This window comes from Drosophila willistoni, unplaced genomic scaffold (genome assembly GCF_018902025.1).
Source record: "Drosophila willistoni isolate 14030-0811.24 unplaced genomic scaffold, UCI_dwil_1.1 Seg143.1, whole genome shotgun sequence".
In the NCBI taxonomy this organism is placed as follows: Eukaryota; Metazoa; Arthropoda; class Insecta; order Diptera; family Drosophilidae; genus Drosophila; species Drosophila willistoni.
In genome coordinates, this window is record NW_025814102.1 from 1114612 (window position 1) to 1129860 (window position 15249).

The 15249-nt window shown below is 35.4% G+C and overlaps 1 protein-coding gene and 1 non-coding gene across 2 annotated transcripts; one reads left to right on the forward strand and one right to left on the reverse strand.

Annotated features, from left to right (window-relative positions):
• The first annotated feature begins 1212 nt into the window (after positions 1-1212).
• Positions 1213-2559, forward strand: LOC111519271. The gene is made up of 2 exons (XM_023179001.2): positions 1213-1487; positions 1541-2559. The coding sequence occupies exons 1-2, from the start codon at positions 1319-1321 to the stop codon at positions 2455-2457; spliced, it is 1086 nt and encodes a 361-aa protein (XP_023034769.1). The 5' UTR covers positions 1213-1318; the 3' UTR covers positions 2458-2559.
• Positions 2560-8049: 5490 nt separating this feature from the next.
• Trnat-cgu lies at positions 8050-8121 on the reverse strand. Its single transcript has one exon. It is a non-coding gene; the product is annotated as a tRNA-Thr (tRNA).
• Between the last annotated feature and the right edge of the window lie 7128 nt (positions 8122-15249).

The following is a 15249-nucleotide window of genomic DNA, read 5'->3' on the forward strand; positions in this document are numbered from 1 at the left end:
AAAACGATGCCTCGACTTGCTTTAGACTCGTTTGGGGTAGGTTATTTTTCCCTTTGCATTTCTTTTTTCGTTTTTGGCCTTCTTCTTTTTATGTCGTCTTCTTCTGTGTCCGCTGTCTTTTAGTTCTCGCAATGCGAAACGGCAAACGGAAATGAACTCTTTAGTAAAGTGTTTACAAGCAAACTCACGGAGAACGTTGAAATGAGAGGGTTAAAATGAGCTTGGTGGCAAGTACATAGTATTAGGGTGTAGCAGAGGTTTAGGGGCAGCCATTATGTCTGTGTGTGTGTGTGTGTGTTTGTGTGTGTGAAACGACATTTATGCAAGCTAAATTAATGAAATGTGACAAGGTGCAGAAAAGCCACTGCAGAAAGCAAAACAAAACACAAAAGTGGAGAATAGTGTAACACGACCAAATAAAAACCAAAAAGTAGGGAAAGCAAAAAGAAATGAAAACATTTCAAAGTTATCTTTTTTTCTTACTCTCTGAAACACTGGGGGAAAAATTTGGTATATTGCAACATAGAAAGTTGCATTGTTAAAAGAATGCGTAAAGGACTTGACAAATTGTTTCGATTTCTAATCACCTTTGTTTTTCAGTGCTAGATCGTAGAAACGAACGAGTACTCAAGTTTTGGTTTTCCAATCGAACAAACGGATTTTAAAAGGCAAAAAAAACTGAATTGAAGTCTAATTTGTTGACCTTTTTTTCAAAACATTAGCATTCAAAAACAAAATAAATAGATCCGATTTGAATAAAATTTTGCGGAGTCATCAATAGGTATATAAAACTGACATATGTAAATGTTAATGAAAATCGCGTCAAAAGTAACGAAGTTATTGATAAAAGTCACTCTTCTACTAATATAGTCACCGAATCTTGATCAAATTTAACAATCAAAAGTTATGTTAAACTGAGAAATATTAATTTTTAATAAAAAGACTTTATTTGGTCGGAAATGATTCCTTCTATGCGTTGCACACTTCTGACCAAAACCTTTTTTATTTGGAAAGTGATTGTCTAATTTGCATTATGACCCTTTCTTATTTCCATTTTTTTGTAGCTACAGGCCCCGAGCTAGCTGAATCCGGCACTGTTCAATACTGTTTACTATCGATGTTGAAAAATATGTATATATTTTAGTGTGTACTGTTTTAACGTTTCGAACACTTAACAGTTTTTTCCGAGTCAGAGTCTTACGAGTAGGCTAGGGGTTTCTAATCAAAGATTTTAATATTCCATATGGATAAAAATTGCTAGCAATAGGCGATAGAATATTCATTTAGCAATTCGATATATTTTTATGCTATTGTCATAATGCCTAAAACTAAGCGACGTCGCCGAAATACTTCATCAAAAAAACAACGAACATTGAACGGCACGGACGGACGGCACTGCCGAAAAGATGACAAAAAGTACGAGAAACGTTCTGAAGACAAACGTGTGGATAAGAGAAAACAAAGAAATATTAAAGCAAATAAATCTCGTAAGTGCTGACAGTTATGATTCACATTGAGGTCTATATTTAACCTTTCACAGCTCTGTCCAATGAACGAATACGCAAATCGCCAACTCTTAAGGGGCCACTTGATTCCGAACACCATCGTTTGCTATGTCTGCCCGGCTTATGTCCATCTGTAGGCCCGGATGAAATCTTTGATCATTTCGGTAGCTTTGGCATTGTGGAACGGGTTAAAGTACGTTCACGATCGAATAAATTTTATTATGCACTGATTCTGTATGCTCTAAGAGATTCCATTGAAAGAGCCATAAATGCAAATCCCCATCAATTTGGTGATCAGCAATATTTTTGCCACAAGACAAGGCAAGGTCAGAGCATATCATCAAAAAAACACCATCGCCCCAGAGAAAGCCAAAAAGAAGAACCTAAACCATCGGAAAATCAAATTAATATACCGTCAAGATCTTCAACCACTTCAAGTAATTTACCCACAGACTTGGAATATCCTTTTCGTTCCTATTTATATGTTGCCTCTTGCCAATCACAATCTAATCTCTGGTTAAATAACACAGCTGAGGAGAAAACGACTGATGCAACTCCTGTTTGGCCCAAATCGGTTCAAATTCTAAGGGATTTGCGACTAAGAGAATCTCCATTATTAGCTAAGAAAACTAATTTACCTAAATATGGTAAACATGGTCCAGCAACTCCGCCGAAGCTGGTGAAGGCTCGATTGTCTATTCCTTTGAAGACCCTGCCTCCGCCTTCACCACCCCCCACGATGTGTAACCAGGGAAACTTGAAAATGGATAAATCGGATGCTTGTGTATTGGCTTGGTCCAGTTTGTATGAAAATTATCAATTTGTGCGCCATAGCTACGTTGACCCAACCATCGCTTATGGCCAAGAAGTGCCGATTGAGCATCGAATTGAATTAACAGCGGATAAATATGCAGCCATCACTTATCTAGGGAGGGAATTAGAGTACAATTAAAATGAAATGCATTTCATTTGATTCAGTTAATTAGCTTGATTGCTTTCATTCACATGATTAAACAGATTTGTATTAAGAAAATAAACGAATATTGAATATAAATAAGATTTAGAGGCAGAAAAACACAACTTTTAGTTGTATGTTTTTTTCAAATGGATTTTATCAAATGGATTATACAATTTCCTTCATTTATCATTTTTAATGTGAAGCCATATTAGGTATTTTTTTCTTTCTAGCATTTTTGTGTCGGAAAACAAATCAATTTAGTTAATGGTCGCTGCCTAAAGTGGAACTGGAACTAGAATTCAGCTGTAGTTGAAATTTCGATCCAAATAAAAATAGTAAATCAACAACCGAACGAAAACCAAACACAGATAGAGCTAGACAAACATATTTGCGAGGGGAGGCTAATAAAAAATATCTATCTTAAAAGAATTAAAGCCCTTGAATAATCCAATTCATCTGATTACAAATAATATAAAATAACTTTAAGAAAATAAAAACAAGCAAAGAAAATTAATCGTTTTGCCGACTGTGAATCCTTGTGCATCCTTCTGCCTGCCTTGTGCATTTTTTGAGACTTTTAATATGACAAATACTTTTCAACTGACCGTCGAATAGAGTTTACCATATAGCAATTGCACGTTCTGTCAGTCAGTCAGACACTCGGTCTGTCTGCATTGGATCTTTTTCCTTCCAATATGTTATATATATATATAGAAATATGTATATACTGTGTATAAAATATATCTGTATACAGAGATAAACAAATAGATACACTACTGAATAGACTTATTCAGTGACACACACAAATACACACGCACACACACACACACACACTCATCCATAACCCCATACTTGTGTTAGAGAGCTACAGCTGCGGTTGTTGGAATAAGGGTGTCGCTAGTTATTTATGTATGGCAATATTTTGTTTTTGACTTTTTAAGTACATTTATTCATTCATTTGGACTACGATATGTTTTATCTACTTTTGTATATTTAGTATAATGAATTCAATATTGGTAAACTGTACTTAATATTATTTAAACATGCAAACATGCCTCTCGCAAAATGTGCTCTGAAAAACCTGTAGAGTGTAGAGAATATGAACTCAAAATCGCAGCATATTTAAGCATCTGTTTGTCTTTGCTAGTTGTCCACTAATGAATTCGATTAAACTACAAATAATTGTCTGCCTAAACTAGCATCGATTTGCCATGTTACGTGAAGGGGAAAATGGTTAGTTCAATAATAAAAATATGCAGCCACATTAATCATTAGAACAAAATGCAGCCACACTAATCAGTTAATTCATGCAACAGTCTGTGAATATTTAACAGTCTTAAAAAGGCACATGTAAATGAAAATTCTATATGTGCAGCTAAACAACTTTTGTCTAACAAACAAACAAAAATCCAACTCTTACTCGTACATACAAACATATATTAAATTTTCCTCCTCATTTATTTTGCCCTCCTTCAATCTCCTGCAAATTGTTTTACTAAGCGCGTATTTTTTTTTGGTCGGAAGCTTTGCAAAGTGCTTAACATGGCCATGGCAATTGCTTTTGCCGACTCCAACCACCGCACCCCTAGACTTTACCAATCCATTCTAACCCCGCCTCTGTCTAATGTTGGAATTCCTCCTTTGTCTCTAATGCACCATACACAAGCTGAAGTTAGTAAATTTTGCGACTGGATTTCAAACATATGCATATAGTAAAAACGCGCGCGCAAGAGAGAGAGAGAGAGAGAGAGAGAGAAAGGGAAAGGGAAAGGGCTAGAGAGGAACAACTTAACCCCTGGGCTATAAAACTTAATATGTTTTGTATTTAAATTTATGAAAAAAAATTGCAAAAGAAAAAAAAAACCATCAAGTGAAAGGAAACAATGGAAGAGAACGGGAACTCAAAGCGGGAATAATAGCTGCTTAAGCCGCCAACATGCGCATAATTGTCGCCAGCGTCAGCGTCGACGACAACGACTACGGTCTTTCCTGGTCAACTCAGCAGGCAGCACGGCACAGTGGTTAGCATAGGCAAAAGTTTGATTAAATTAAATCCAGAGTGACTAAGAGAACAGAAATAGTTGGTCTTACATATCACTTAGCCCAGATTCTAATAGTTTAATAAGTTATTTTTCAAAATTACACTTTTAGCTATTCATTTACGATATTCATTCAAGCTTAACTCTAAAATGTTGAGAATATTTTAGAATTTATAAGGGACTAAAAACAGATTTTCTTCTCAAAAGAGTTATAAAAAGAACGGCTATCTTCGTTTTACTTAATATGAGACAAGTAATTCTTAAGAAAGACAAACTGATTATATTATAACCATTGCTTGGATATAGTTAAGTACATATTTTTAATTCCTTCTTGTCTGTTTAAGCGAGAGGCCACTGTAAGGGCTAAATGCATTTGTAAGAGTGCTGGTAAAAATAAAATGTGCAGGGCGAATGCGGGGCGTATGCGTAATAATAATTACGCGACGCGTTTGCCACTGAAACACAAGGATATTTATGAAGGAGGCTTTAAATTGTCCTTGTCATTATTCTGTGTTTTTTCTGTGGAGCTCTCTCTCTCTTTCTCTCTCTCTCTCTGTGACACTCTCTCTCTCTCTTCTGTCTTTTCGTGTTGCGTGGATCAAGAATGCTGTTTATCACCTGGCTAAAAGGTAAAGCAGAGTAAGAGCAGAAGGAGAAAACATGAGAAGTCGCAACTGCAAGTGTTTTAAGCTTAGTCCTGGGCCATGGGTTTTTTTCGGGGGGTTGGGGGTGGGTTTTATTTTTATTTTATTTCGTTTTTTGGCTTGGATTTGCTAATGCAAATTATAAAGGGAGTGGAATCATGATTCTACTTGCTCTAAAACATATTTGGAGACGAGGCAATAACAATAAAAATATGGCCTCAACAGGATTAATACATTATTTCCGCTTTTGCAGAGAGACACGGATACCAGGCACAGACGCAGAGCATACAGATATATGTATGTATGTATGTATGTATGTATGTATTTATGTATATTCGTATGTATTGTCTGGTTATGCCCATCGTGGAGTAGGAGGACTTTAACTTGACTCTGGTTCGCTTGGATGACATTGCCATCCATTTGTTGCTGTTGTTGTTTTGCGCTTTTATGATTATTGTAGTGGCATGGTCGTGTCCTGACTTTGTCCTTACAGTCTGAAAGTTATAGGGGCTGAGAGAGAGAGAAAGAGATGGAGAGAGGGAATACTAGAGCCAGGCACTTATGCTTGTGGTGTTTTTTTCTGTTTCTTTTTTTTTTTTTTTTTGGCTCTTATAGCTATGCCTGCCCGTTGTCCTCTCTCAGCCAGCCACAACCCACTTTTGCCGCACTGCCTACTGGACCCCCTAATCCTCTACTTCTACCACTCTCCTCATTCACTCATTCAGCCTTTCAAGTGCACTTTGCTGTTTCATTTTCAACTATTTGTTCATCATATTTGTATACTAGTTTTGCCATCTTGCCCATTTTACATAGGGATAACATTGCCGATGCCACTTCACAGTCATCCTCTTTACACACTCAAACACACACACACTCTCACACCCACACACACAAACACACATACACAACGAACAAACCAAAAAACATCAAGTGCCGTAAAAGTGCAAAAAAACCATCGTGTATTGCATCGTACATAGACGTATATAAGTGCATGAACTATATAGTATTAATATTTGAGCGCATTGTGTTGCAACACTTTGTTCACGCACAATTCAGAAACTCTTGCAGTCCTTTCAATGGCTTTTCTGGATGGAGACATGAGCTAGAAGCATGAAAATCACAATTTTAAGTATTACTAATTAAAGACTCCTTTCATTATCATCGAAAAGCAAAAGTTTAAAGGAGCTTATTAATATGAGATTGGAAAAAAGAAAAACTTACATACTTATGGACTACATGGCGGATGAGTGATATTTTTTATTTTTTTACCATTCAAATAACATTTTTTTTATTTTCTTCTTCGTATTTGTAATTGACTTGACTTTTATCAAAATTATATATCTTTATTATGATCAAAGACCAATTAATAACCAAATGACAAAAAAAGCTACATCAAATGATTTCCAACAATCGTATCCATTTGATTACACAAGTCGACACCGAAGTTGAACAAAATTGTCACAGGACTCGAAAGGTATTAAAGTGGCCTGTATAATAATGAATATGCTTTGTTTTGGATTAATATAAGATACGATTATTTAAAGTAAGTTGCAGCACCTAACTTGCCAAAGATTATTATTTATTGCAATCTTGAGCAGTTGTTGAAGAGCTAATTCAAAGCGTAATAATTTAATATATCTATATTTATATCTTAATTAAGGTATCGGATTAAGAATATGAATATTTAAACTACAAAATGTTAATACACATACATATTTCGACCCAATTTAGAGTAAAAACAGAAAGCGAAAAACTTTTCCCATTTACATTCATATTGCGTTTACAAGATCTGTCATAAGCCATAACACACATAAAGATATTCAAAACAATTTTATAAATTCATTCATTCACTCAGTTGCATTAAAAAAAAAGAGAAAAATGGTAGGAAAAAATAAAAGTTTTTACCACAAAAATAAAAAAAACAGGAAAAAAACAAAATGGAGACAACAAAAATACGTGGAAAAAAAGGGAAGAAGACCGAGAGAAAAGCTTGTTATGTCACTCGACGTCGTCGTCCTTGACAGCCATTTTAATTAAATAAAATAAAAACCCAACTTGGTGCCATCTCTGTCTCTCCCCCGCGCTCCCTTTCTCTCTCCCTCGCTCTCCTTGTTTTTATCCCTTTCTCCTGTTGCAACGAGGTAAGTGACGGCGATTAAATAAAAAAAGAAAGGAAAACAAATAAAACAATAAGGGAAATTGAGGAGAAAACGTTTTGCATAAATTAATCAGCCTTGGCTGCTCCTTTGGCAAAAGTAATACACAGACACACACACACACACACACATATGTACACACACTCTCGCTTGCACCGATTGTTATTAATTTTCATTTGCTTCCTATTTGCTCGGCTGCTCACATAATTAAAATGAGTTTTAAGCGATTGCAATTCAAAGCAATCAATACTATAAAATTGCGCTCAGCGGGTGTGTGTGTGTGTGCGAATGGAGGGGAAAGGGTGGATAAGTGGGGGGTCCATACAATCCGACCATGCCGGGGAGATGGTCGTCAATGGCTCTAGTAGAAAAAAAAGTAGGCTGCCAGTCCAGGAAGTGCGAAACTCACACGCATCCAATTCTCACACATTCGCGCTCATTGACTCACTCACTCGTTCAGTCATTTATTCACTGACTTAACCCACCAAAAGCACCCACATCGAAATGTAATTAAGATCGATTATGTACTCGCACAGACCCATGGCTGGGACACTGCTCTCAAACTTGAATCGTTTAGCGACAATATTAGAGAAGTTATTTTTCTTTTATTTTTTTTATTAACTTAACTCACATAATCGACTAAAGTAAATCGGTTGGTAATTTAAAAGGACAAAATAAAGAGACAAATAAAATAAAAAATGTGGTATACTCTTTCTTTAACGCAAAAATAAAAACAAAAAAATCGTATGCCCCTTATGAGAATCGAACTCACGACCTTTGGTTTACGAGACCAACGCTCTGCCACTAAGCCAAAGAGGCTATATGTTTGCCTAGATTGGGGAATATATATAAATTTCAATATATACATATATTAATATATATATATGTGTATATATGTAAAATTCAAATTGATTATAACTCGAGAAAAGGTAAAAAAAAAGATTCTAATTACATTTTGTTTCTAATTGGACTTCTTTATTATGTTATCGATTAACAGATAAGCGAATTATGTTATCGTATATTTGTTGTTGCTATTTCAGTGTTGCCATATTGGTCAAAATGCAATCGATGCTTTGATAATTGGGTGATAATTAATTACTTTTGCCGTCTTCGTTTAATCAAACTATTGGAAATAATTGTCTCTATGGTTAAGCAAACCGTCAATTCGACTTGTTGACTTTGGCTAACATATATGTCATGGAAGTGCTTTAGGGTATTTGACAATTGCTAGTTCTCTGCTGCTAGGCGTCTGCCACATGAGACCCTAACAAACCCTTCACATGCTGGGAGCAGTGGTGCTGGCGGCAGGCATTGGATGGCATGGTGAATGGTTGAATGGTGAATGGTGAATGGTGAATGGTGGTGGTGGGTAACGACCATCATTTGTTGCAAAATGATGTATAATTTAATACCCGCAAAGCCAACTCCCAAATGGCAGTTGCTCTGACCTCCAAAACAAGCCAAAGCCAAGCGAAGTCAACTCCACATCCACTACCCATCCTTCTCGCCCTTCTCTTTCTGTTTCTCTCGCTCTCCTCATCGTCTTGCACACATCCACATCCGGGACCACGGACCACTAACGCGTCCCCAATGGGCAGCCAACAAAAACCGAGAGCACATGTGTATACATACACACACTCACACGCGTATGTACATATACATACATACATACATATATATCTATAAAAAAAGAAGCCAAAGAGGCAAAAACAAGAAAAAGTATATATTAAAAAAAAGGAAGCTCTGAGTACTCGTGCATTTAGTAGGGAAGCCTTCGTTGCTTTTTGTTTGCCTGAAGCATTGGCCGGAGGGGTGCAGGGTATGCCGGGATTGGTGTTGTGTTTTTTTTTCTTTTTCTTGTTGGGGTGGAGGGGAGAACGTGAGGGAGGCTGGAAGCGCGCCCGACGGTTGTTTAACTCGAGTGCTGCACATAATTCATGTGTCCACTTGCAATTTTTCCGTGCGACATTGTTATGCTGGCCATGTTGTAAAAACGCCAAAAACAAAAGGAATCCCCGAACCTCACCTCCCCCCCTACACCAACTACCAAAACAAACGAACAAAAAAAGGGGGAGAAAAAACAAAACGCACACACACACACACACCCAAACAGAGATCCCAGCATCGAAGTAAAACGTGTGCAAGCGAGTTTATATGCCATTATTAGTGAGTTAGTCGACGACTCTGTAGTCAGTGAGTGAGTGAGTGAATAGGAATGGAAACGAGGATTGCGATTTCGAGTACACGGGTCTGTGTGTGTGTCCGGGTTTGTGTTAGGTTGTGTGAGAAGTGTTAGTGTTGCACATAAAATAGATTACTCAGTGTCGCGAGACTCTATCACGACGTGCCAAATACGACTTTCATCAGAATGGTTGCCTTGAACGTTTCGCTTCGTCCAGGTGTTCTTATATTCCTTGCAATGCCATCTATTGGTCTAATACTTGCCAGAATTGTTGCGATCACGAATGAGCTGGGCAAGCTATGAACGATTCATTTCAGTTCATTAGGCCAAACCGACTTGTTCTTAGGTTATTTGAGCAGTTCTTTGGGACCTTTTGTCCTTGATTTCGCAAGTTCAATTTCATAACTTATATCCGAAAAGCCCAATTGACATAGCTCAAAAGGTTTTCTAAAGGAAAGTGCATCGAACCCAGAAAATGTCGCTTATCTCTTCTCTCTACCTCTGTGCGAGATCCAATTTCAAAGTGTCCTACAGAAAGGTGAAAGATCACATCTGTTGGCATTATTGATTTCATCTCAGGGTAACTTCTACAAACTACAAAATATACAGTTAAAGTTTAAGTTATCTATCGGAACTAATATTTCGTTTAGTAGTTACAAAAACGAACTTTATTGCCCCATTTTCAGTCATTTATCTAGTCAAATCAATTGATAAATTAAACTTTCACACACAAAATGTCTGACCGAAACGAGTTAAGTTAAGTCGAGTTGACTTGACTTGACTTTCCTTACCATGTCCCCAAAGAGCAACAATGAATGACAAAAGGCATGGCAGGATAGAAAGGGTTCCATGCCCAAGAAGGAAATAAAAAAAACACCATGGAGAATTTAGTCTCGTCACTTGACAACGACATTAGGCGGTGGGTCCCGTCAATGCTTTTGAAGACGGTTCTTGGGTTACTTACTCCTTAACCCCTCCCCACCGTTCCTTACTTAAGTCTTACCCTTTTTAAGTGCCAAATTACCATGAGTCATACACAGATACACACATATAAATGTAAATAAATGGACAAGACACACATATCTATCTATGCATTTGTATACGTATCTAAAGATACTCTTCTTCTGTTGAGTTGCACATCATTTGATTTTGATTAATTGTCTCGCGACCATTTTGTGAATTTATGTTGACATTTATAATAAATTTCGTATACGACAAACAGGCAGAGCGTTTACATAACAAAACTTTAGAAGTAAAATGAAACGCATTTTCATTAAATGTAAAGTGAGAAAAACAGGACAGGACGGGACAGGACAGGACACTGATGGAATGGAGTCGAGTGCAGTGGAGTGAAGTGAAGTGAAGAGAAGAGGGGTAAAGGGAGAGGAAATGTCAAAACGTATGCGGAAAATTGAAAACAGTCCTTCGTCACTCCTTCCGTTCCGTTTGGCGCATTGAACTGGAAAATTATTTGGTCATTATGTCAATTTAGTGGAAAACCAAAAACAGAGAAATAGGGCGTAACTGGCCACTACACTGTGAATAGAGGGATGGGCAACGGGGGCGGGGTGCTGGGAAGCGTTAAATTTAAATTTCAAAAAAAAGGGAAATGGAAATCGAAATGGAAATGTGCGCACCAAAAAAACAAAAAAAAAAAAAAAACCAAAATAATAAATAAATATATATAAATACATACATACATATATGTATGTATGTGTGTATATGTATGCACATATAACCAAAACGGAAAACCGAGTGGCTACCAAAAATGCATTGTGAAATTAATTAAATTTTCATTTAAAACCATTTTACAAATTTATATATATGTATGTGTGTATGTATGTGGGCATATATGTATGCATATATTGCTATAGCTACTTATATATAAATTTATATGTGCATACATAGAAAATGTTGATGAAATGCAAATTAAATTAATATTGATAGACACAAGTGCATAATGACAGCAGCGGAAATATTTATAAACATTTCTCGCGATTAAACCGCTTAACCTGAACCTTATTAAAAGACAATTGAAAACAAAACGATTTCAAAAGGTTAAATTCCGTTTAGTATAGCAGGACACCATCTTGGAAGGTCCTTTGTCCTTTTGTTTTTCTTGAGAAGTTTTCTTCACCAGCAGGGACTCCAAATTCCCATTCCAAAAATTTAACTACAAAATATTATTTTTTCTTTTAAATAAGGATTTCTTTATGACTCAATATGATGTCGGAATTCTACTCATTAAGGGTAAGTTCAAAAAGATAAATAGCAAATATAATAGCAAATTTTTTAATTTTTTGCATCGAAAACCGTTTTTAAGTGTGAAACGGTTGCTGCTCCGAATTAAAAAATGTCATTGAAATATATATTATTGTTTTATTTTCTTCTTTATCCTTTGGTCATATTGGGAATCAAGTTTTGTCCGCATTCGATACATGATGGTTCTAGATTCATGTGAGATATTGCTTACTGATTATTTTAATAGCTTCCTCAACAAATGTTACTTTGAGATCTTTTTCAATATAGTCAAAAGTCATACAATCTGTGGAGAATTTTCGCTTGCGCCACTCGAATGTCTCTTCCATATATTTAGAGGCCTTATTTCCATACCGTGTTCAAAATAAACTTGTATTTTGAGTGTTTTGACCAGAGAGAGCTTTTTCTGCCAATAATATCTTAAAGTTTTCCACATTAATGCTTTTTTAACCATTCTAGTGTGTTGGTTAAAAAAGAGATGGCGATCTAAAATGAGAACAAGACACTTGTTGGGATAATACCTGAAAAGTTTTGATTGACGATATCATGATTTCGATGTTCCAGTTGTTAGCCAGCTTGAGAATACGTTCAGACAGCCTAGCAGATTCTGAGAAGCACATGATATACAAGGATTACTTACAATGATGGCTGGAATGATGGAATCATCAACGAATTAGTTTGATAATGAAATTAAAGGATTTTCCTCATACATAGATCTCGTCATATGTATTTAAAATCAATTGCACCAACTACTCATTTCTTTAATACAAATAGCTTTTTTATTAGTCTAGTCTATTGATTAGATTTTGTATAAGTTTATTTAATTGCCAATGCTCATTCGCTTTATTTTATAATTTTGGGAAATTTCTTTATTAATATTTTCCCGAAACCAACAGATCCTATCAAGCAAATGTTTATGAAAAAATTGTTTGAAGTGTGATATCTTATCTTCATCATAAGTAAAATTTTATAGTTTTATAGATATTTTTTTTATCACATTTTGGCTATTTGATATGAGACTCAGACACAACAGAATTATTATAATTAACAAGGCTAATTTTAGACAGTAATCAGTTGGGTATACACCTAGACCTCGCTTTGCGTTGGGGATACGTTCCAAAAAAACACGACGCAAACTGAAACGACGCAAAGTGAATTAAGATTTTCTATAGGCAACCATGGAAAGATCAAAGATAGGTTCCCGGGCCATGAAAATACGAATTTTTAGAAAGAAAAATTGAACAAAGTAAACATTTAAAAACAAAAATGTTATTGCATTCATTCATTAAAAAAAAACTGCTTCCATTAAATCAAAATAACCTATTCAATTATTTATCTTTATGAGTTTTTAGTGGCTTCGTTCACCAAAAATTTGTCCAGAGTTTGGTGAATAGCTTTTTTTTGTAAATTTTAATAAATTTCTTGGTAGCAGTTGATGTTTGCAGCTACCGCCTGGGATACCTTAAAACTTCTGTCATTGTCAGGATCGTTTTTTATAAAAAATTCTCCATTGCTTGGTCAATCAAGCCCATCGCTTTTGAAATTTGTTTGAAGGATAAACACTGTTCTACGAACATTTCTACTAAACCTTCCCCGAGTTTTGATAGCAAGACGCAATTATAAACAGAAGTAGGTACGCTAGATGTCAATGTTAAAAAACGTAAAACTGACAAAAATCAAAGGCAATGTTGGTAAAAGTTGATATTGGCGTTGCCACAATGGCTGATTAAGAAAAAAAGTTAAACACTCGAACTCAAAACAACGCAACAACGAGAATTTAACGATGCACAGTGAAAATTAGTACTAATAAAGCAGCGACGCAACTTCGAAAAAACGCAAAACGAAACCACGCAAAGCGAGGTCTAGGTGTACCTACATTTATATTTATTTTGGACCTAGCCATCCTAATTTCAAATAATTAATCACTTATTATTGCTTTGATATGGCACAGTGTCGAGTTTTTAATGCAATAACGTTGAATGCAATTGTTATTGTTCAAGTAGATGATAGTTAATTGAAAGTAGCAACTTTGGCCTTGTTTATTGAATTAATTGATTTTACAATGATAGAGTAGCGGATACTTTGGCTTTTGAACTAATTAATTTATGTGCTAACTCAGGTGATACGAACTATTACTGTATCAATTTCGATTCAAGTGCTAAACTTAACCTCAACCAATCAAGTAGTCATCCTCCCGCGTCCCCATTGTGGATCCGCAATGCCGATGAAGGGCCATAAAAGTAAATATGTCTGGGCATATGTTAAAATATGTTTACTGTTTCAATTTGGTTGTTTGTGTACACACACACACACACACACACGCACACGCACACACACATACATATACACACTGGGAACATAAAGCAAATATCAATTACAGTTCTCTTCTCTTTTCATTTTCTCTTTGTTTGTTACTCTTTTTGTGACTGTTTGCGAGAAGCGGACATAAAGGCAATTTATGGTTATGGCCAGATGACACAAATCCAGACATCTGAGCAATTCTCTTACATCTGTAAATATATTTATGTATAATATTCACAACCAATATCAAAACACAAGTCTAATAAAACATATTTATAAAGATTCTTTATTTAAATGTTTCCTCTTAATTTTGATTTGGCTCGAAGAAGACAAAATACTTTCGATAAGTAATATTTAAATATGTATGCATTTCCAAATATATTCAGAAAGACAATCGAAATGTAAAAGATTTTCTATATACTCCATATGAAAAAAGAGCGTGTAAGCTTCGGCATTCAGAAAGAAAATTATTTAATAAATTTTATATTTGTTTTTGTGATTTTTTGTTATTTTGGTTTTTAATTAATTAAAATTCAATAATGAAAATGTTAAAGGCAAATCTTTCACTTTATGACATGAACAAATACGTACACATACATATGTACAATTGTTTTTTATTTTCCAATGCTATAATTAGGGTTAAATTATATCCTGATCATATAATTGGGTTTGTAATCGTTTGGCTGAATTGATTTCAAAATCAATTGATTCCTCCAATCTTAATAAATATTTAGAGTAGACAGATTTCTAGATCTTTTAGACGAAAGCCGTTTATGTTGTCCGAATTCCACCATTCCTTGAGAAGATGTACAAAATAAGAATGGATATATTAAAAAAAAACTGTTGGGTAATAGACATTCATTAATCAAGGTCACGTACCAAGCGTTAAATTAAATCAGATAAATTATGTTTGAATGTATTATGTTTTTGCTTTGGGTGTATTCAGTGTTGGATAATCGTTGCTGCAGCATGTCTTAAGTGTGACCAGACAAGCCTTAACTATTTGAATTCCCATGACATTTGCTTGAAAAATTTGGCTTTGTGAATCAACGATAATGCGTTGAAGGGGTTTCCAGTGCTGGACAATTGCTGTAGCAATATTTATGTTTAGTGTGACCAACTAACATTTCTCTGTAGCTTTTCAGGCATTTGCAAAAAGTGCAGATATTTTATTGAGGATTGAGTGAGTGGGTGGAGTGGTTTAT